General features: G+C 39.0%; 1 protein-coding gene across 4 annotated transcripts; it reads left to right on the top strand.

The window, feature by feature from the left end:
* The first annotated feature begins 11 nt into the window (after positions 1-11).
* On the top strand, positions 12-19,767 carry LOC140349169 (GRAM domain-containing protein 4-like). 4 transcript variants are annotated; one of them, XM_072435409.1, is made up of 20 exons: positions 12-227; positions 2,237-2,486; positions 3,823-3,919; positions 5,904-6,024; positions 7,223-7,293; positions 7,371-7,503; positions 7,880-7,905; positions 7,980-8,071; positions 8,204-8,295; positions 10,762-10,810; positions 10,910-10,981; positions 11,767-11,810; positions 13,019-13,128; positions 14,035-14,189; positions 14,970-14,987; positions 16,196-16,346; positions 17,334-17,427; positions 18,514-18,604; positions 18,697-18,765; positions 19,576-19,767. In XM_072435409.1, the coding sequence occupies exons 2-20, from the start codon at positions 2,295-2,297 to the stop codon at positions 19,687-19,689; spliced, it is 1,791 nt and encodes a 596-aa protein (XP_072291510.1). In that variant the 5' UTR covers positions 12-227; positions 2,237-2,294; the 3' UTR covers positions 19,690-19,767. The 4 variants fall into 4 exon arrangements, with proteins under 4 accessions (XP_072291510.1, XP_072291512.1, XP_072291509.1 ...); XM_072435408.1 differs by having other exon boundaries at positions 13-227; positions 18,514-18,613; XM_072435411.1 differs by lacking the exon at positions 14,970-14,987.
* Positions 19,768-21,412: the final 1,645 nt, after the last annotated feature.

Genomic DNA, 21,412 nt, shown 5'->3' with positions numbered 1-21,412 from the left:
ACCACGCCCACGGCTAAACCTCTCCCGCGATAAGGGCGACACATTCTCTCTGTTTGAAGCTGAAAATACTGGAATTAAAGCCGCAAATAAATCTGCAGACTACAGACGCTGGTGCGGCAATGTTTGGGCAAGAGGCCGGCGCAGTTTGAGCCGGTTTGGTGAAGATTTTGGCCCAAAACGTGAGGGAAAAGTTGCATCTTGGGATCGCGGTGAGAGAGCTCCTTCAGGTCTTAAGCTTTGTCCTCCACTTGTGGCTTTACTTTTGTCTCCCGCTAAAAATAAAGAGTTAAAATAGAGATTTAAACGTTTTCCGATAATTTCATGCATTAATTACATTTTAACTGCAAACATTGGACTTGCCTTTTAATACTGTTGATTTTAAAACGGGCTAAGCTGCAGTTGTTTCTTTAGTGTCGGATTGTAAATTGGTATTTTATATAATCAAATAAAACATCATAATAATAATAATAATAGATCATTAACAAATAATGTAAGTAGAATTGCAAACAGAAAATACACTCTCTTGATATTACTAAATCGAATCACGTGTAGAAAATACTTAGTAATAATTGTTATATAGTATGTTGTCAATTTTAAAACCAGTTTGTTCAGTTGCTGTTCAGACAAAACACTCCCCAAAACACGTCATAAATGTCAACCAAGGATACAAAACTACTGCAGACTGAGTGTACTAGAGAGGGAATGCATCCGTATTTGTTTAGAGGGTGTAATTGGCCCTTTCCACTGTGTACTGTTTAGTAACGTAACATTTGAATATCTAGATATCATTTCTGCACTTTTGTGATTCATTTTACAGCCATTTCTCATTTGCTCAATATTTAAACGCCCTCTAATAGGTTTAAAGACGCGATTTGACACATTTCTGTTGGATTGATAAAATGTAGTTGGAATATTGTTATTGAGCTACTCCAAAAATATCTTCCACTCCTAATTGTATATATTTATGTGTCTTTTAAAGTGTTTTTTCCCAAGGTACTTTATTTTGAACTACCGTATTTTTCTGACTATAAGTCGCACCTTTTTTCATAGTTTTAGCCGGGGTGCGACTTATACTTATATTTATACTTATATACTTATACTCCGGAGCGACTTATATGTGATATTATTTGTTATTTTCACACTTGCAACCGCATTTCATAGTCCAGTGCAACTTATATATGTTTTTTTCTTCTCTATTATGCATTTTTTGGCTGGTGCGACTTATACTCCGAAAAATACGGTATAACATACGTAGGTCATCATTTAAAACCTTTTGTTCATTGTAAACCTGAAATATTGATCCAAAACGGCTTAATATTAGAACTCATACCATTGACTTCCTGTTAAAAAAACTGCAAAACTGATAAGCCCCGCCTCTTTTGAGTGTCATTTTGCCGTGACATGCAGCAGATTGTCGTTTACATGCTTTTTTATTTTTGAAACGTGAAAAATGTTAAAACTCTACTTGTGTCATTTGACGTCTTCATTTGTCAAACTATCACAGTAAATGCAGCGATCTGGTTGGTTGAATGACACGGGATGGAAACAATAAAAACTAATTTAATCGCTGGATGCTACACTCCCCTTTTAGAATCTAACTTTTGAACATTCTCAATGTGCGTGGATTCGATTCCTTTCCGCTTTTGAACACAATGACGCACAAACGCAGCGGTACGAGTCGGCTCCGCGCAGAAAGCAGTCGTGGACCCGCAGTGGTAAAAGTGATCCACAGTGAACAAGAAGTAATGTGAGCGCGTCTTCTCCTTGAAACGCCGTATTTACTGCAGTGAAGAGACGATTCTGCGCCGTCCCAGAGGCTGTGGGGGGCATGTATAATTTATTATCTCACAAGGGGGCGCCAGATAAGGTTTGAGAATCTGTGATCTAGACAATAACAACAATAACAATATCAAATTTTAGTCACGATTATACGTTTATTCACCATTATTGTGACAAAACAACAGTTAAATCTATAATAATATGTTGCTATTCCTCAAGTTTGCGACCGACTTTATGAAATGGAACTTTCTGAATAACAAAATAAAGTTAAATGTGACAAAAACAGCCAGATGAAAAGTGTATATTGAACAAAAAAGACATAATTTTGCATCTAAAATTGTTCCGATTATTATGTTTTGATCCTTAAGATGATATTGTGACCTCAATAATCACCATTATCAATTAAAACCACATAATCCTTACATCCCCACTCTACATCTTTCTCTCTCTCCTGCAGCAAGTGAACCATGTGGCTTTCGTTGTGGTGGTAGAGTCGCCGTGGTAACAGCCGCAGGATGTTGAGGCGCCTGGACAGGATTCGCTTCAGGGGCACGAGGAGGGAGGAGTTTGTGGATTTCACGGAGTCGCCGAACACGTCCGACAACGAGGGCGTGGAGGACGTCCCCATAAAGGTGCAGGGCGTCGCCAGGGAGACCGAGGAGCTGCGGGACGGAGACGCCGAGGCCGACCTGTTCTCCGAGGCCCAGGTGACAGACACTGACATCATGGGCCTTTGTCAGCGCTTTGAGGACTCGAGAGTAGCCAAAGATTCTACTCATGTTAACGTTCAAATACTATTACTAAAGTAGATTCGATTGATTGCACAGCTCTAACACAAGTAGAAGTAAAAGTATGCAGTCCGAAAACTACTCTGAGAAGTACGTTTTCGTTACTTATAGTCCATGTGAATGTTCTCTTCTTTTTCTACTTGTGACTTAGTTTGGTGGGATAGAACGTGTGCTAAATATTTATCTTGATTTTACTTTTAAGTTGCAGTTTGTGAAGACATTTTGAAAAATAAAAGTTTAAAATGAAAAGCTGGGTCCAATTTGCGCTTAACTGACACACTTTTCTGACAGTTTAAAGCGTCGTTCAACAAAATAAAGGTGTAATGTGGTATTATTGTTTTGGCTCTTGTTTACAGTCTGGTTGCTAGGTAACAGTTGTGGAATTACCTCTACCTGCGTCATATTTGCTACTCATGTCGAACCAGGAAGTATTATAACAGTGGTGTGCGGTCAGGGCAATCAAGGCAAGCAGTGATTGACCAATAACCTCTAAAATGATCGTTTGTCACAACTATATATGAATTGTTCTAAAATATATCCAAATAAGCCAGTTTTCTTCTGCTGCTGAAGCTTGGCTGGAAGTCAAGGTGTCTTTTAGTGGCCTCTACAGGTCGCTGAGCAGTACTGCAGGAAGCTTAGTTCTTCTTCTCCCGCAGCTGCTCAGTCTGTGGCCGTGTTCAGAGTGGAGTGCCCGGTCAGTGTTCAGAGTCCCCGGTCAGTGTTCAGAGTGTTCAGAGTCCCCCTGCACGCTACTGAATTATAAACTTTACAAAAATGGTCAAACTGGGGACAAATGGGGCCGAATGTTTGGTAAAAATCTGAAATACAATTGTGTCTTATTTTACCACACCACATCTCAGTCTGGAAACATTCATCCATCCATTTTGCTTGTTCCCTTTCGGGGTCGCGGGTCCAACACAGAGACATAGACATGACAGACAGACAGTTCACGCTCACATTCATTCACTAGTTACCAATTTTACCTAACACATGCATGTCTTTGGATGGTGGGAGGAAGCCGGGGAACCCGGAGAGAACCCACGGTAACACGGGGAGAACATGCAGACTCCACCCAGAGAGATCATGTGATGTTGGTCTGGTCCGGGAATCGAACCCATGATCTCCTTCTTGGGAGGCAAGAGCGCTAACCGCCTTTGCCACCGTGAGATCTCCCTGTGATGATCTCACTCCTGATCCCATCGACCCTCAAGTACAAACTCTATATATTAATATCCTGTGTGTCGTGCGTTGTCAGGCTGGTCCTGGCTTCTCCGCAGCTCTCGATGACAGAACGGACCTGACGGAGGTCAAAGGGCTCCTGGAGATCGCTCTGCTGGAGAAACACTTCCTCCGTGAGTAAAAACAGGAAAAATAGACATTTCTCAGGCTTATTTTTTGTTTCTTTTGGGTCTTTGTTTTTACAGCTGATTTACCGTAATTGTTGAAAAAGTAAAGACAAAGTCGAATTGATAGTTTTCAGACAGTAAACAATAGCTGCTGATAGGGCATGAATTTAAAATAGGATTAACTATATAAGGTAAAAATAGGCTTGTATTAAATAAATATGTATACATGGTTTACAGACGGTTGTCAAAATGCTCCATGTTTGTGCACCAGGAGGGATGGCATGATATCGACGTTTAGTTTATAACGATTATTCACGTTTACTGAGACCCTGACGAACAAACAACAGTGGAATCTTTCATTTTCTTTCATTTACTTTGTCTATTAGGGCTGCACCATTTGGGGAAAAGTTCTATTTGCGATTATATTTTAAACGCCTCCAGGAGAACTGACAAACTCGATCTGACAACAGATCTTAACTATAGGTTGTTTGGCAGAATAAGACAGGATATTTTGTGCTAATTGAGTCCATGTTCCTCAAGTTTTTCATCAAATCCAACTTTTTGAATGACAAAAAAAGTGAATGTGACCAAAAGAGTCAGATAATAAAGTACTTTACATTTAAATGCATTTGTATAACTTATAAATTAATTCAGAAACAAATGAAGATGAAGTGAAGCTGCTTGACGACATCCTCATGTCGACGGACAAAAATATGTATTGATTCATCAAAAAAACACGAGATATACTTAGGTCCCGTGCCGTTTGGATGTATTTCCTGCTCCGTTCGAGTCGTACGAGTCTTCTCTCCGCACACGACACGTTTGAGAGTGCTGTTCGCTCAGTTATCTCAATATTTGATTAGTGATGATTAATTTAATGAGGAAACTTAACTCTTTCCTTTTTGCGTGTAAAGCCGTCGGACTTAAGTCGTTCAGTTGATTGTGTTTTAGACGAGCAAAATGTGTTTTTCGACGACTGTTTAGATCTACAGGGATTTAAATGGGACGACGGCAATGAAATGAAACGAGGTGTAGAGGGAGTGATCTGAAGATTTGAGTGTGTTTGAGACGATGTTCACACTTAAACCGGAACTAAACCAGGAATAAACCTGACGCTAAACCAGGACTAGATCAGGACTAAAGAAGGACGAGAACAGACACAAAACTAAGTCCACATCAGGATTTAAATTTACTATACCGTATTTTCCGGACAATAAGTCGCACTGGAGTATAAGTCGCATTTTTGGGGGAAATTTATTTCATAAAATCCAAGACCAAGAACAGACATTTACTCTTGAAATGCAGTTTAAAATAATAACAGATGAGAGAACATGGTGAATAGGTGTACGTATGCTAACGCTAACACCTTCAGCTACATGAGGCACAGACAGAACTGTGGTAAGTGTCTGGTATGTTAACGTAACATATTAACAGTTATTCAGATAACTATAGCATAAAGAACATGCTAACAAGTTTACCAAAGCATCAGTTTTACCCCAAATCACTAAATCCATTGAATTCTTCTTCCTCTGTGTCACTTCTAAACAACTCCAAACTCCAGAGGAAGAGGAAGTGACGATTCTGCGTCGCTTAGAGCCTAGAGCGCCCTCTTGTGGTTGTCAGTGTGAAAATAACAAATAATATCACATATAAGTCGCTCTGGAGTATAAGTCGCACCCCGGCCAAAACTATGAAAAAAGCGACTTATTGTCCGGAAAATACGGTATTTAGAACAAAATAATGACAAGCTTGAACCCTACCTTCTACAGTTTATTGTACATTTTTCTGTAAATAGTTGTTTTTGCATAAACTCGACGCGATTATCGTCCTGTGAGTGCAGTTTGGGTCCGATACGTCTTCTGATCATTGAGCTACTGAAAGGGTTTCGAGATCTTTTGCCCATTCGGTCAACCGGTTTTACAACTTTCAATTGTATTTTCACGTTCCGTCCGTCTAACTTCGTCCTCGGTTGTGCCTTTTTGTTTCCCAGTGGAGGAGCTGAGGAAGCTCAAAGACGAGACGAACGTGGACATTTTGAAGCAGGATCTGGAGCGAGAGCGACTCAAACGCATCGAGCTGGAACAGAAAGTCAACGAGGCGCTCAAGAGCAAGTGCGGTTAAAACTCACCCACGTTTCATTTTGCGTCACGTGTTTAATCTGCTTGTACGTTGTGTAGCGTTTGTCTTTGTTTGTCACGTTGTCTTTCCCGTGCGCCGAGTGATGATCAGGGTGATTTCAACATTCATGTGAAGTGCCAACACTAAAAAGCAGCTGCTGTCTGTAGTTGAAGGCAGTGGTGGGAAATATGAATATAAAAGTAAAAGCACTGTACTTTATTAACTTTTTGAGCTATCTGAATTTTATATTTAAAATTACAAAACATATTTTCCCCCAAGTTGACAATTGTAGTAGTAGTAACCATACTGTAAACAAAGGCCAAAATCCATATAAATTACACAATAGTTTTAATGTAACAAATAAAAATCCAGGTCAACACCTTTTATTTATTGTTAAATTATTGTTTAAACTGTCGGCATAGTGTGTGTAAATTGTCTCATTTTGGAATTTTGCTTATTGGTGACACAGTTTTTAGAATTCTGCAACATTTTTATTTGCACTGTTTTCTTGACAAACTGTCCCTTGACTGACGTGAAACCTCTGATAATGATTTACCACCGGGACTAACCGACTAAACCGAGTAATTATAAAGAAAACCTAACGACCTGTCGAATGCACTGAAGTACATTTTGTACTGGATACTTGTTACTTTTCCTTCACTACATTTGTGAGCAAGCGTCTGAACTTTCTACTCTTTGAACTACTCTGAAAACTTTGAACTGGACTGAAAAGCAGCTCATTCTGGCGTGACTCGGGTTAATAATTTACTGGAACGGTTTGGAAATGTTATCAAATTGACCTTTGTTGACCAAATCAGCACAATTCTTTATCAAAATGAATGTTGTTGTCTTGTTTTGACTTGATACTTATGATGGATAAAGCATGTTTAAAAAAAAATAAACCCCACACTACATTTGGCCTGATTTAATAAAGAATTGTGCTGAAGTAGCATTTATTTTGACTCTAATTTGATATTCATATACACAAAAAAACAGAACAAACAGAAAAAGACCAGAGAGTAAAGGATAAAAGGAAAAAGAGTAGTGCAAACCAGAGAATAAAACCTCTGTGTATCTGTCTCATCTGTTCCAAGCTCTCCAATGTGTTCATTATTTATGTCTTTCAACATCTAATTACCGCTAAATGGCTTTTTCACTTTGATCATTCTATATTTACTTCTTTGTTTTCAGAGGGCCAGAGGACTCTCCTTCTCACTCTCAAAGAGCCCCGGCTCCTGTTGCGCCGGCGCCTGAAGTCACAGGTAAAACGCTTTAAACACGTGACGTTATTCTCAGCACGACACAAGAGAACGCACGTTTTACTCGTTTGTCCTTCCAGAGAAACAGAGGGAGTCGCTCTACAACCGTTTCCTCAAATGGATTCACGACCGATTCGGGGATTACATCGAAGACTTCCGGTTTCAGCCCGAAGAGGAGACGGTTGAGACGGAGGAGCCACTCAGCGCCAAGAGGTATATATATATATATATATTTTTTTTAAGTATTAATATTTTTTTTTTCTTATGATCATGATGATTATTTTAGTATTATTCAGTTTTTAAATGTGTATAAACTGAATAAAAAATAGACATAACAAAACAAGCAAAGCAAATAAAGGAAAATAAAATACATAGAAAGAAGCTTTGGCACAAACTGTCCGTGAACATCTGATCCAGACGTTTGTCTCATTCGTCCATCTTCAAATTAGGTCCAAATGTCACTGGGACATTATATAGACATTATATTAAAAAAATCTAGAAAAGATTAGAGTGAAATATAGAAATTAAACCATAGAATTCCCTTCAAATATTCTGTAATAATAGAATGACATTTGTTTTTCTTCATTAGGCTGACAGAAAACATGAGACGCCTCAGTGAGTTCACATTTTCTATTTGAATGTCAATATTAGTAGATTTTGAGAGCTAAAACTGCATTATTTTTTTCCAGAGAGAGGATTCAGACCCGTGTCCAACTTCAAGCGAAACGTGCGGGCGCTCTCCAGCTGGTACTCGGTCTACACTTCCGCCATAGCTTTTCTGGTAAACGCACAACTACGACTTTGTATCATTTGCGAGTTAAAAAGGGCGTCTGTTTAGGTTTTATCGATTTATTCACAATTTTTGAGGCCGAACAACGGTAAAAGACTCAAACTGTGTAACTCCCTCCCTCAGATGTACATGTACGCAGCGTGGTACGGCTGGACCATACCCATGTTCCTGTTTCTGGCCATAGTTCGTCTCTCCTTGAATTACCTCATTGCCAGGTGAGTCCGGGCGTGGCACAAGTACTTCCTCCGAGCGATACTTTACAGACACATGAGCTGCTCGTGTTCTGTGACTGTTATTTATGTCTCTTCTGCTTTTCTTTTCAAATTGGAGAACTAAAATCTTCAGATGATTCCAAAGTGATTGTGGTGTGTGTTTTATATACGTTACACAAGCTTCTAGTTAAAAACACAACTGGTGATACATGTGTGTCTGTTTATGAGTGAAGTCTTAGCTCGTTTGCACGCTAGTTTTGGATCCGAGAGCAGCACATTTCCTCTTCCTTTTCTTCTTTTCTTTTTTTCTTCTTTTTCTTATTATTTCTTCTTTTTCTTCTTCTGCATCTTCAAAGTATCTGTTTTACGCTATACCATAAAAACAAAAAAAAACGGTTATGTTGTTGTTGTGTTGCTTCTAATGGCGGTCGGCATCTAATTGAAAAGGTGCACTTAGCGCCACCCACTGTTGTTGAACAGCAATTGAACAGCAAATGAACAGCAAATGAACAGCAAATGTACAACACATGAACAACACATGAACAACGCATGAACAACGCATGAACAACGCATGAACAACACATGATCAACACATGATCAACACATGAACAAGACATGAACAGCAAATGAACAGCAAATGAACAACACATGAACAACACATGAACAGCAAATGAACAGCAAATGAACAACACATGAACAGCAAATGAACAACACATGAACAGCAAATGAACAACACATGAACAGCACATGAACAGCACATGAACAGCACATGAACAACACATGAACAACACATGAACAGCACATGAACAGCACATGAACAGCAAATGAACAGCACATGAACAGCACATGAACAGCACATAAGATAAGATAAGATAAGATATTCCTTTATTGTCCCACATGGGGAAATTTCATTGGTGCAACGCAGGTAGATACAGAGGTAGATACAGAAGAACAGATCACTTATAGGAAGTCTGAAAAACACTTTCAGTAGAAGATCTCCTATAAATAAATAAAAACTCCCATAGACAAATAAATAAATAAATACCATTGCATGTGATCCCGACAGTAATTGCACATGAATATGTGTCACGACAGCACATAGATTGCACATGAATTCCAACAGCAATTGCACATATGACAGAATTGCACATCAGTATTAGGTTAGGTCAGTATTGCGACGGGATAACGTGACGATCTCCGGGTAAGACGACTGTTCTCCGCAGTTTCATGAGTTCCTCCTTTGTGGAAACGCGGTACGGCGCCGGCCGGGGGGCGGGGCCGGAGCCGGGGGGCGGGGCCGGAGCCGGGGGACTCAGAGCCAAGACACATCGCAACGACGAAAACACTCAATCCAGCCGAATAAAGTCAAAACAAGTTAATTTAAAGCGATTCCAGTGCGTGTCCTGATCGTTCGTGAAGTTCCTCTTTCATATAAACGTGTATATAAACGTGTACCGACGACACGCCGTACTTTAGCGCGGCCGGAGCTGGTGGGCTCGCTTGGAGCTAGCTCACGTCACAACACAACGAACGCAACGAAAAACGCTCAAATCCAGCCGAAAGAAGTCAAAAACAGTTGAAACAGCGCGTGTCCTTATCGTACAGTAAAATAGAAAAAATATACTAACTATATTTACAAAATATAGGAGATAAAGCACAATAAGTGTGAGAAAGAAGAGAGAGCGTTTACACCGGGCTGCCAGCTGTACCAGCGCCTTATGACGTAATGTGAACAGCACATGAACAGCACATGAACAGCACATGAACAGCACATGAACAGCACATGAACAGCACATGAACAGCACATGAACAGCAAATGAACAGCAAATGAACAGCAAATGAACAGCACATGAACAGCACATGAACAGCAAATGAACAGCACATGAACAACACATGAACAACACATGAACAACACATGAACAACAAATGAACAACACATGAACAACAAATGAACAACACATGAACAACACATGAACAACAAATGAACAACACATGAACAGCAAATGAACAACAAATGAACAACACATGAACAACAAATGAACATTAAACTCAAACATTCTGCTTCAAAATGATACTAAATGTTTAAATTTTGTGTGGTGTTGTCATGTGCCACTTGCGTAAATCGCCGCAAAAGCATCCGTAAAAAAGAAGTACCGTATTTTCCGGACTATAAGACGCACCGCAGTATAAGTCGCACCAGCCATAAAATGCATGATTGAGAAGAAGAAGTCGCACTGGAGTATGAAATACAGTTGCAAGTGTGAAAATAACAAATAATATCACATATAAGTTTCTCTGGAGTATAAGTATATAAGTATATGTCGCACCCTGGCCAAAACTATGAAAAAAGGTGCGACTTATAGTCCGGAAAATACGGTCGAAGTCTGTTTTGCCAAGTGACCAATCAGATAAAGCATTTCATAATGATGCAAGATTGTTTTTTTTTTTGTGTGTTTTCTTGTCGCTCAGAGGGTGGAGGATCCAGTGGACCATCGTTCCTGAAATCTATGAACCTGTGGTGAGGAATCGAACTGGTCGCGGTCGATCGACACATTTCAAACCACAGAATTCTATTATTTATTCAAATGTCGTGTTTGTTTTCCCTTTTCTCTGCCAGGAGCCGCCCAAAGAAGACTTAACCGTTTCAGAGAAGTTCCAGTTGGTCCTGGATGTCGCTCAGAGGGCTCAGGTCAGACCTACGCTGAGTTTTTAATTCATGTAATGTTTAACGACCACAAATGTTTATTAATTTAAAGTCTTTATGACGGGTTAGACAACACTTTTCTTTAAAACGCTGTGAACACAATTATATTTCAGCTTTTACTAAACCTTTTGCCGGTTTATCCCCAGTTTGACCATTATTGTACTTTCTGGTTGTCACGAGCAGCAAATATGACATAAGTGGAGGTAATTCCACGACTGTTACCTAGCAACCAGAGTGTAAACAAGAGCAAAATACATTTAAAGTATGATTCGACCAACAATAATACCATATAACACCTTTATTTTGTTGAATGATGGTTTAAACTGTCAGAATAGTGTCAGTTAAGTGTTTTCAACGGCACGTCGCACGTTGATGACATCACAGAGGGATTCTGTTTTAGAACTCTACTTCCTGTAATTTTAAACTTTTATTTTTCTAAATTTCTTCAGAAATTGCAATTTAACTGAAGTAAAACTAAGATATTTACCACAGGTTCTGTACCGCCAAAATAAGAACCTTTTATATGAACTTTAAGTAAAATAACACTCCAAAAACAGATATTTTTGGTAACAATTCTGCCCTTACTTTCATACGTACAATAATATTCAAAACAATGTTGAGTTAATTCAAGTGTTTACGTTCTTTTTAAAGGATAAATTCAGTTATTTGTGTCGACTTTAAAACATGTCATCTATTTATTGGTGCTAAAATATGGTCAGAAAATAGTGCACGAATACAAAAAATAACAAAATAATGTCTTTCTTTTACAGAATATCTTTGGGAAAATGGCCAACGTCCTGGAGAAGATTAAGAAGTGAGTTCCTATTCTCAAATATTGCTCAGTTTGTCACAATAACACATTTTGAAGAACAGAAAACGTTGCAATAATCTATAATATAAATTTACTCTTAATCCCAGTAAATTCCTTTTAGTTTAGTTTATTTGACATTTGTAGTTTGAAAATCACCTCAGAGTGCACAGTAAAAACGTCAAAAACAACCACCTAAACATGACGGACATAAGCTGCAAAACACTGACACTGTGAAATAAAAAAGCGTTAATATATCATCTTAAAGGTTGAATGGAGTCTTATTTCCTCACGTATCGATCATAAAACGCACCTATCGCTCACCTGCAGCCGCGTGCGGCTCGTCCCACGGTTCCGCGTGTCTAAGCGCATTGATCTATCATAATATAGTTCCCTCAGAGTACGGGGCAAAATGAAGACGGAGAAAGACAGTTCGAGCTGACGCAGAAGAGACTGAAATCTACGGGAGACGAGCGATGCGATGCGATCCGTTTCGCTAATAAACAAACGCACGTGTGTGTTGTATCAGTCCACACGGGGGAGTGGCATGCGCACTTCCACCTGCGTTCTCAAATCGCCGAAAAATCGTCCATTGCGCCTTTAATAAAATTTGAATATCTAATTTCTTGAAGTTGAAAAAAAAAATCAAAAAATAAAGCGCAGTACGCAGGCGGAAAAGAGCAACTTTGATATTTGTTCTTTTGTGTAATGTGCATTGCCCTCGATTAAAAAAACAAGTAAATGAAACTTTTTTTTTTAATTATATAAGTGTGTGTGTGTGTGTGTGCAAAAATATTATTATTATTTTTTTAATTTCTGATGTTAATCAGGGAGGAGAGAGAGAGAGTGAGCCAGGTACACTAGGAGGCTGATGGCCCATTAAAGGACTGATAGTAAAGACAGAGGGTAGTTTGATAGAAAACAAAGAGGTTTAGTTTCTAGCGAAACCAATAACACCTTTTCATCAGGTGATACTGCCCGGTGAGCAGGGCCTACCCAGAGTAGGATAAATATCTGAGTTCCTGGTCCTGATTCGCAGATTGAGAATGACTCTTGGATGAGAGTCGAAACGTATCGTTTTTTTTTTTAAAACAGAGTCCAGATGAAACGACAATCTTTTTCTACAATGGAACACTCCTGGATGAATGAGGGATTACACCAAAATGAAAAAAAGTAAACTAAACTTGTGTGCGATGACGCTTCTCTGTGTTCAGTTTGTTCATGTGGGTTCAGCCGGAGTTGACGCAGAAGCTCTACGTGGGCCTGTGGGTGGCCTTCCTCGCCACGTGTTTCCTCCCGTTCAAACTCCTGGGCTTCATCGTGGGTGAGTCACAGATGATGTCTTTTCCACGTGATGTCAAATGTTTTACACTCCCAGGGCCAGAGTGGAGTCTCATCACAGCCATTATGTTTTTCAATTAGTCCAACAAACAATTATTTTCTTTGTACCGTATTTTCCGGATTATAAATTGCACCTTTTTTCATAGTTTTGGCCGGGGTGCGACTTATACTCCAGAGCGACTTATATGTGATATTATTAGTTATTTTCACACTGACAACCACAAGAGGGCGCTCTAGGCTCTAAGCGACGCAGAAGAACGCAAGACACTTGCGCTCTGAACGCTCTTCTTCTTCTTCTTCTTCTTCCTCTTCTTCCTCTTCTTCTTCTTCTTCTTCTTCCTCTTCCTCAGGTGTCTACACTCTCTGAACGCTTTCTTCTTCTTCCTCCTCAGGCGTCTACACTCTCTCTGAACGCTCTCTTCTTCTTCTTCCTCTTCTTCTTCCTCTTCTTCCTCAGGCGTCTACACTCTCTCTGAACACTCTCTTCTTCTTCTCCTTCTTCCTCAGGCGTCTACACTCTCTCTGAACACTCTCTTCTTCTTCTTCCTCTTCCTCAGGCGTCTACACTCTCTCTGAACACTCTCTTCTTCTTCTTCCTCTTCCTCAGGCGTCTACACTCTCTCTGAACACTCTCTTCTCCTTCCTCTTCCTCAGGCGTCTACACTCTCTCTGAACACTCTCTTCTCCTTCCTCTTCCTCAGGCGTCTACACTCTCTCTGAACACTCTCTTCTCCTTCCTCTTCCTCAGGCGTCTACACTCTCTCTGAACACTCTCTTCTCCTTCCTCTTCCTCAGGCGTCTACACTTTCTCTGAACACTCTCTTCTCCTTCCTCTTCCTCAGGCGTCTACACTCTCTCTGAACACTCTCTTCTTCTTCCTCTTCCTCAGGCGTGTACGCGGGGATCAAGTTCTTCATCATCGACTTCTTCTTCAAGCGCTGCCACAAGCTCCGGTGCCGCTTCGACACGCCGTACGTGATCTGGACGAACCTGCCCACGGACCTGCAGCTGAAGGATCGCAGCAGCAGCATGCTCAGCCGCCGGGTCAGTCCCGCACACAGAACAAACACAGAGACGGCACCCGTCCGCTGATATGACGCGGTCGGTCATCTCCAATCGTTGGTTATCAGCATGAGGTGGCTGTTGTTTTGAAGTAGGGATGTGAAGATTATCAAGCTAATCGATAATCGTGATTGTTCAGGTCACAACGTAATCGTAAGGTCGTAAAAAATAATAATCGGAAGCAAAATGAAAGTGTTTTTAGTTCATTCTATCGTCCAAAAAGTCGATCTAAACGTAAGTAACCGTTTTATCTTGCTGTTTCTGTCACATTTAACTTTATTTTTTCATGAAGCCGCTCTCAAACTCGAGGAACAGTCGCACGTCAGATCGCGGGAATGACCGAAAATTCAAGATTTCACTGCCGAATCGTCGTTAAATTGTGATTTTTTTTTTTCTCTCTCACAATAATCGTAACTCTTGACATCAGATATCACTATTTTGATGTCCCAATTCCAGCGTTATCCACTAAAGCTGACTGTTTTCAACCCAAACAGAGATTAAATGCAGTCATAGTTTTAACGTTTAAATCCTCCCGTAATCTAGATGGATCTTACTTCATATCCATCGTCATATTTCAGGACAAATACTGTGTTTCTAAAGTATTTCAGAGACATAAACATCTTGTGTAGTGGAGGCGTCGTGTACAGATGTGAACAGCCCTGACGTTTGTAGAGGAACAAAGATGACGCGCACAGCTTTTATGTCTATTTGTTTATTCTTGGGAGCCTGTTTTGATTGGACGCTGCTGTTTCCCCCTCTCAGCTCTCTGAGTGTGAACAGGTAGGACTGAAACTCTAACCTTAGAGATATGTCTGTGTTTACCCCCCGTCCCGGCCGTTTTAGCCCCTCTAGACGAACGAGCCAAACCCTAAAAACCTCAGATTGTATTTGTGCTGCTGCTGTTTTCACTCCTACTTTTCAGAAAAGACGAACATTCAGAATAGTTTTGACCGGGCTGGATTTATTAATTATTTAACTTGTTTCCCAAAGCGTCTGACTCGTCAAATAATTTAGTTTGAACCAATGATATATTTATTTTTTTATTTTTTCAGATATTTGTGATTGACACTGGTTTCAGGTTTTTTTTGTTTATTTATTTTTATTTCCAAAAATAACAATAACAAAAATAATTCATTTCAAACAAATGTATTTTTATTAATTAAATGAGTCTTTAAGAGTTTGTAAACAGAAACATTCTAAATTCATGAACAGAAGACTAAAGTGAAGTGGAACATAATGTGATTTCACTGGAGAAACTGGGAATTAAACTCAGAATATCACAAAATATGAAAAATCAAGATGTTTATTTAAATATTTTTTTTTCAAAATTAAAATCGCCCCGACACATGTGAGTGACCTCAGATTCTGGTTTAAACACATTCACTTTTTATTTATATTACATAATTTGTTTATTCAACAGGAACTTTATTATACACACTTAGCATTTCGCATTAATGTTTTACTGAACAAAGACTTACAGAAATGTTGAGCCTACAATAGTTTAGACTTGACCATGAATTAATTATATTCTTTGTGAAGTGAAATAGTATATTTTTCATCTATTGTAATATTTTTATTTGACAATTAAAAATATATGAAAACAACTTTATTTTGTTGAGTTAATGTTTAGAGAGTCAAAAAAGCTGTTTCTTTGTGTAAATTCTGCATAAACTTTGACTGGAATGAGTGTCCCAGCTGTGATGTCACTTCCTGTCATTTTCTACAGATTTTTCTACTTTTCTCCACAAATACCTGCTCGATCGGTATAAAACTATAATTTATATGTACAACAAGTATAAACACACCAAATAAAGTCAAAATTGTCATACGTCACTTTAACTAGTTCAAAAATAGTAAAAAACATGATTAATGTTCTAGAAACAAGTCAAATAATTAAATGGGTTTTTCAGGTAAATAAATCCAAACCGAATCAAAACTCTGAATGTAAAACTTTGCCACTGCGGCTCATTCGACACGACTTTCCTCAGGTGACGTACGGCTCGGGTCGGGCCAATAACGTCGCGGTGGCTCCTGCGGGACTGAGCCGGGACGAGGACGAGCGGGGACGAACGCACAGCACCAAGCGGGGCCCTTTCCACGACGTGTTCCACCTGCCGGAGACGGAGCGCCCCCTGACAGGTGAGGAGGGGGACTGCGGTTTGGGGAAACCTATCGCAAAAAAAACAAACAAATTTGAATGGCTTGATACCATAATTGATATCACAAAATGTTTTACTCATAATTTTCCTTATTCAGTCTAAATTAGCCTTGATTTGTCGGACGACTCGTTGAACTAAGATGCAGTTAAGATAATATAATTTTTAATTTTGATTATCTTTAAATGTAATGTCAAAATAGCACATCTTTTTTTTAATGTCACTTCCTGTTTGTATATGATGACATCACACAAGGAAATTACCCATTAAACCACTGGGCAAAAATCACATTTAGGAATTTCACAAATAAAAATATATGCCAGTGACTTCATTTACTTTTTTGCTATTTATTTATTTATTTATTGCTATTATATTATTGAAAGTTACTAGTTTGTAAATTGTGTTTTCATTCACTGACAATGGCAATAAACCTTTTTCTCATTGTGATTTTGAGCTAAATATCGCGTCAATAAAAACCATTACATTTTGAGTTGCACTAAAAATCCCCGTCACTATTTCAATCAATTTGAGTTAATGCAGAAAAATAAATACTGATTTGATTTTTGTGAGAGATAACGTACAAAATGCTTTACTAACATTACACAACTGCTCATCCGGGACTGAACCTGAAGTAAACTAGGACTAGAACCAATCAAGTCTGACCCAGGACTGACCCAGAATCAAAACTGGTCCAAAGCAGAATCAAACAGGGATTAAACCAAGACCAATCCAGGTCTAAACTCGTGCTAAACCAGAAATAAACCAGTTAACATTCATTTTACTTTCTCAATATTTGGATGATTGGTCGCGGCCAGGATTAAATCGCTCGGAGGGCCGGGTTTTGCCCCTGGGCCTTCTGTTGAACAGCCCTGCTTTTTACTTACCAAATTAGCCGGTCGTGATCTTTTCTTTTGTGGTAAATGCTGATGTACTTTGTCTGCTTTTTGTTGTTGTTTTCCTTTCTTTTTAGCTTGTGAGAACGGCTGGCGCTGCTGCCTCATCAACCGAGACAAGAAAACGCCCACAGACTACATCCGGAACGGCGTCCTCTTCATCACGGAGAAGTGAGCGGCTTCACACCACATTTCACCCTCTAGAGTTCTGTGCGCAGCCTGGTACTCGTGTTTACACTCCAAACCATTCAATTTAACGGGGCGGCAAATAAAAACCGTCACGTTGTCTGTATTTGTGGACGGCGCAGACACATGGTCAGTTATATGTTCATAACGAGTAATAACTATCTAAATGTGTCAAAAACGGACAGATAAAAACGTACTTAATATTCGGGTCTATTTTCTGGGACAATAGATTTAAAGTTAAGTCTGTTTACATACATTTAAACTTATTTCACTTTGGTTCAAAAATGGGCACGATTTAAAATGTTCTCATTCTTACTATTACCGTATTTTCCGGACTATAAGTCGCACCGGAGTATAAGTCGCACCAGCCAAAAAAATGCATAATAGAGAAGAAAAAAACATAAATAAGTTGCACTGGAGTATGAGATGCGGTTGCAAGTGTGAAAATAACAAATAATATCACATAAGTCGCTCCGGAGTATAAGTATATAAGTATAAGTATAATCCAATCCAACTTTATTTGTACAGCACATTTTACCAACACAAAGTCTCCAAAGTGCTGCACGGAGTACAAAACAAGCACAAGTAAAATATGTTAAAAAATAAATAAATAAAACATAAATACAATGAAAAATAAATAAATGAATACAAACAGAATAAAAACAAAAAATTATAAATATAAGTATAAGTGGCACCCTGGCCAAAACTATGAAAAAAAAAGTGTGACTTATAGTCCGGAAAATACGGTATGTTGTGACCGCAGCAATGCGTACTTTTTATTACTCGGCAGCTGTGATTGCACCGTCCCAAAATTGTACGGTCGCCCGACGTTCGGTCAAGGTAAGGCACGATATCGACCCAAAAATGTGCCAAAACGTGCCTGTAAATGACTTAAGAGCCACGGCAGAAGTGAAATGGCGACAAAATAAAAGCTCAGAAATGCTGAACAATTACACTGAAGGTTTCTGTGTTTAATTTTCACCAGCTCGACTGTTTTCGTCTTCATTTCCTTTATTTTTCCCTGTTTTTTGCACGTGTCGGCGACAATAACGTGCATTCTCTGTGTTGCAGCTACTTGTGTTTTGAGGTGTCCACTTCCCGATCGGGCCCCTCCAAAAGAAACAAGGTCATCAGGTTGAACGAAATCACGGAAGTCCAGAAGGTAGACGGAGTACGTTGCATTCTTATTCACTTATTGTAATATTTCGGTGTGCTGGATTAGATTTTTTAAAGTGTGTTTCCTCTTCTCCTCAGTACAAGGTTTTGTCTGTTCTTCCTGGTTCTGGGATGGGCATCTCGATAGCCACGCCCACCACACAGAAGGTGAGGCTTTTACGCTCTAATTTAAACAGGTTTTTACATTTAAAGGTCGAGAGTGTGGGTTATTTGATCACTTTATTCCCCTCTGTGTCGTCATGTCTGTATTTGGTGCAATATTACTCCTAAAGTCGACATTTGTAGTTGTTGAACTTTGGACGAGAGAGAGCAACTCCTCCACATTCAATTCTTCTTCTTTTTCTTCTTCGTCTCTTCTTTCTCTTAATATTATTAATTATTTGATTTTTTTTTCTTCTTCCTCTTCATAATATTATTATTTTTTCTTTTCTTCTTCTTTATAATATCATTTATTTTTTTCTTCTTTATAATATTATTAGTATCAATTATTATTATTTTATTCTTAATATTATTATAACTGTTATTACTGTTATTTTTTAATCTTTTTCTTCTTCCTCTTCCTCTTATTATTGTTAACTATTTTTCTTTTTTTATTCGTCTTCTTAATATTATTATTATTACTATTATTATTAATTATTAATTTTGATTTCTTTATGGCAACATTATGGCAAATTGTGTGTATTTAAAGCACGACTAATTCATGTCACGAAGGAGGTCACGTCGACGCCGAGACAAAACGTTTTCTGTAAACGCGGAACCGTTTCTCTAAAAGGCACGAAAACGCTGTAATACAAACGCCGCTCGGTGGCGCTGTTGAAAAGCAACTCAAAGACATGAAAACTGCACACGGGTTTTACAAAAACTAACTTTAGTGGTGTAATCAGAAATATTTCACAATCGCTTCCAAATAGTGCAAAAAATCAAACAAAATGTACTTTATTCATTTCCTGTTTTCAGCCGCTGGTTTTCGGGGGGATGACGCACAGGGACGAGGCCTTTGACGCCATCTTGTTTCAGCGGGCCAAGGTTACCACGACGACGGACACAGACGAGGAGACCAACTTAATTTAGGGCTCGAGTGTACGTATTGTGTTTTCTAGGGAACAAGTGATCAAGCTTTGAACAATCACGATTAAAAAAAGAATAAAATAATAATAATCTTAAACAGCTGCAACTGCCTTAAAAACGTGACCGGATTTTCACCACCGACATTCACAAAACGAGTGGGAGTATTGACACTTTTAACTTCAAATACTAGAAAGATCCTGTGCTCCTGCGCCCTCTGCTGGCGACACCGGGGAGCGCGACACGACACGAGTATTAGCTGCTGGTGTCAAAGTCAGGTTTATTCGCCGTTTGTTGTAGAAGAAGCACTAAAACGATCGTACTGAGACCAGTGAAGGTGAATGGACTTTAAAAACAGAAGAAGGTTCATTTAAAGTGCTCACTGAGACGAGTAAACCTCATTTACTCTTTTGCACAAGACGAGCGACTACATTACGGTCCGTGTGACTCGAGAAAATCATCCAGTTTATCTAAAACGAGTCATTTTAAGGACACACGTTATGCAAATGGAACTGTTCTTTTGAGCTTTTAACCATGGTATAATGTTATTCCCTCATCAGAATCTTACCTGCGGTTGTATTTACCGTATTTTCCGGATTATAAATCGCACCTTTTTTCATAGTTTTGGCCGGGGTGCGACTTATATGTGATATTATTTGTTATTTTCACACATTTCATACTCCAGTGCGACTTATATATGTTTTTTTCTTCTCTATTATGCATTTTTTGGCTGGTGCGACTTATTCTCTGGTGCGACTTATAGTCCGGAAAATACGGTAACTTAATTCACGCTTGATGACGAGGACCTCTCCCGCCGAGCCTCAGAAAACACTCAGTCCCAAAGGTCTGCTGAGCTGTTTTTTAGTCCATAAATCATCTCCGGACTTGTTCTGAGCATTTCTGCGTCAAATCACAATAAAATGGCTAGCTTTTATTTATTTATTTTTCCTCTGTAATTCCCTCTGTTGCCAGTAGACGGCGCGCTAACACCAAAATCTGATGAGGGAACGCCTAACTGATGGAAAGTAATGTGTGGTTTTCAATGTATACTTCAATGTAAGTTCTCAAACATGCCAAAAATGCCAAAGTACAGGCACAAGAGCATGTTTAAAGGACAATAAGAACACAAAGAATGCATAACGTGTCCTTTAAATCTTGTTTTTATTTTAATCTATCGATTTACAAATGTAGCGATGTAATAGACACTTTATAACAACGTTGCTCTCTTTTTCAAACGGTCTTAACACTAGTGATACAGCAAGTTCCCTTTTACTGCGAGCTAACGGGCTAATGCTACATGCTAACGGAGCTCAGCTGTGGACACGGGACTTCAGGTTTTGTACGAACAATTCACTTTTATTTACCACAGTAACTTTTCAAAATGGAGGGTTTAAAGACACGACAAGAGTAAGATTGTGTGATTGATCAAATCGTACTTTTACTTCACAACTATATCTCCAATTGATTTCAGAAATGTGCATAAACGGAACGGCTGATTAAATTACCGTAAGTTCTGTACAATTTGTGCAGTCGCTCTGCAACTTGTAGAATCTACTCGGCTTTTAAAACAATTATACTACTTCCTCTAATTAGGCCTGTCACAATAATTACAATACATCGTTCAATAAATGATTAAAAGAACTGTCATTTTATTAAGTTATATTATATTATTGTACCTATGTTTTTCTTTGCACTTGTGGGGGATTGTTTTATGATCAAATTTGAGCTG

Source organism: Eucyclogobius newberryi, unplaced genomic scaffold, assembly GCF_026437365.1.
Source record: "Eucyclogobius newberryi isolate DKJ021-1_F unplaced genomic scaffold, fEucNew1.0.hap1 SCAF_7, whole genome shotgun sequence".
Lineage (NCBI taxonomy): Eukaryota > Metazoa > Chordata > Actinopteri > Gobiiformes > Gobiidae > Eucyclogobius > Eucyclogobius newberryi.
Note: the sequence above shows the minus strand (reverse complement) of the source record. Positions and strands in the feature narration are given on the sequence as shown.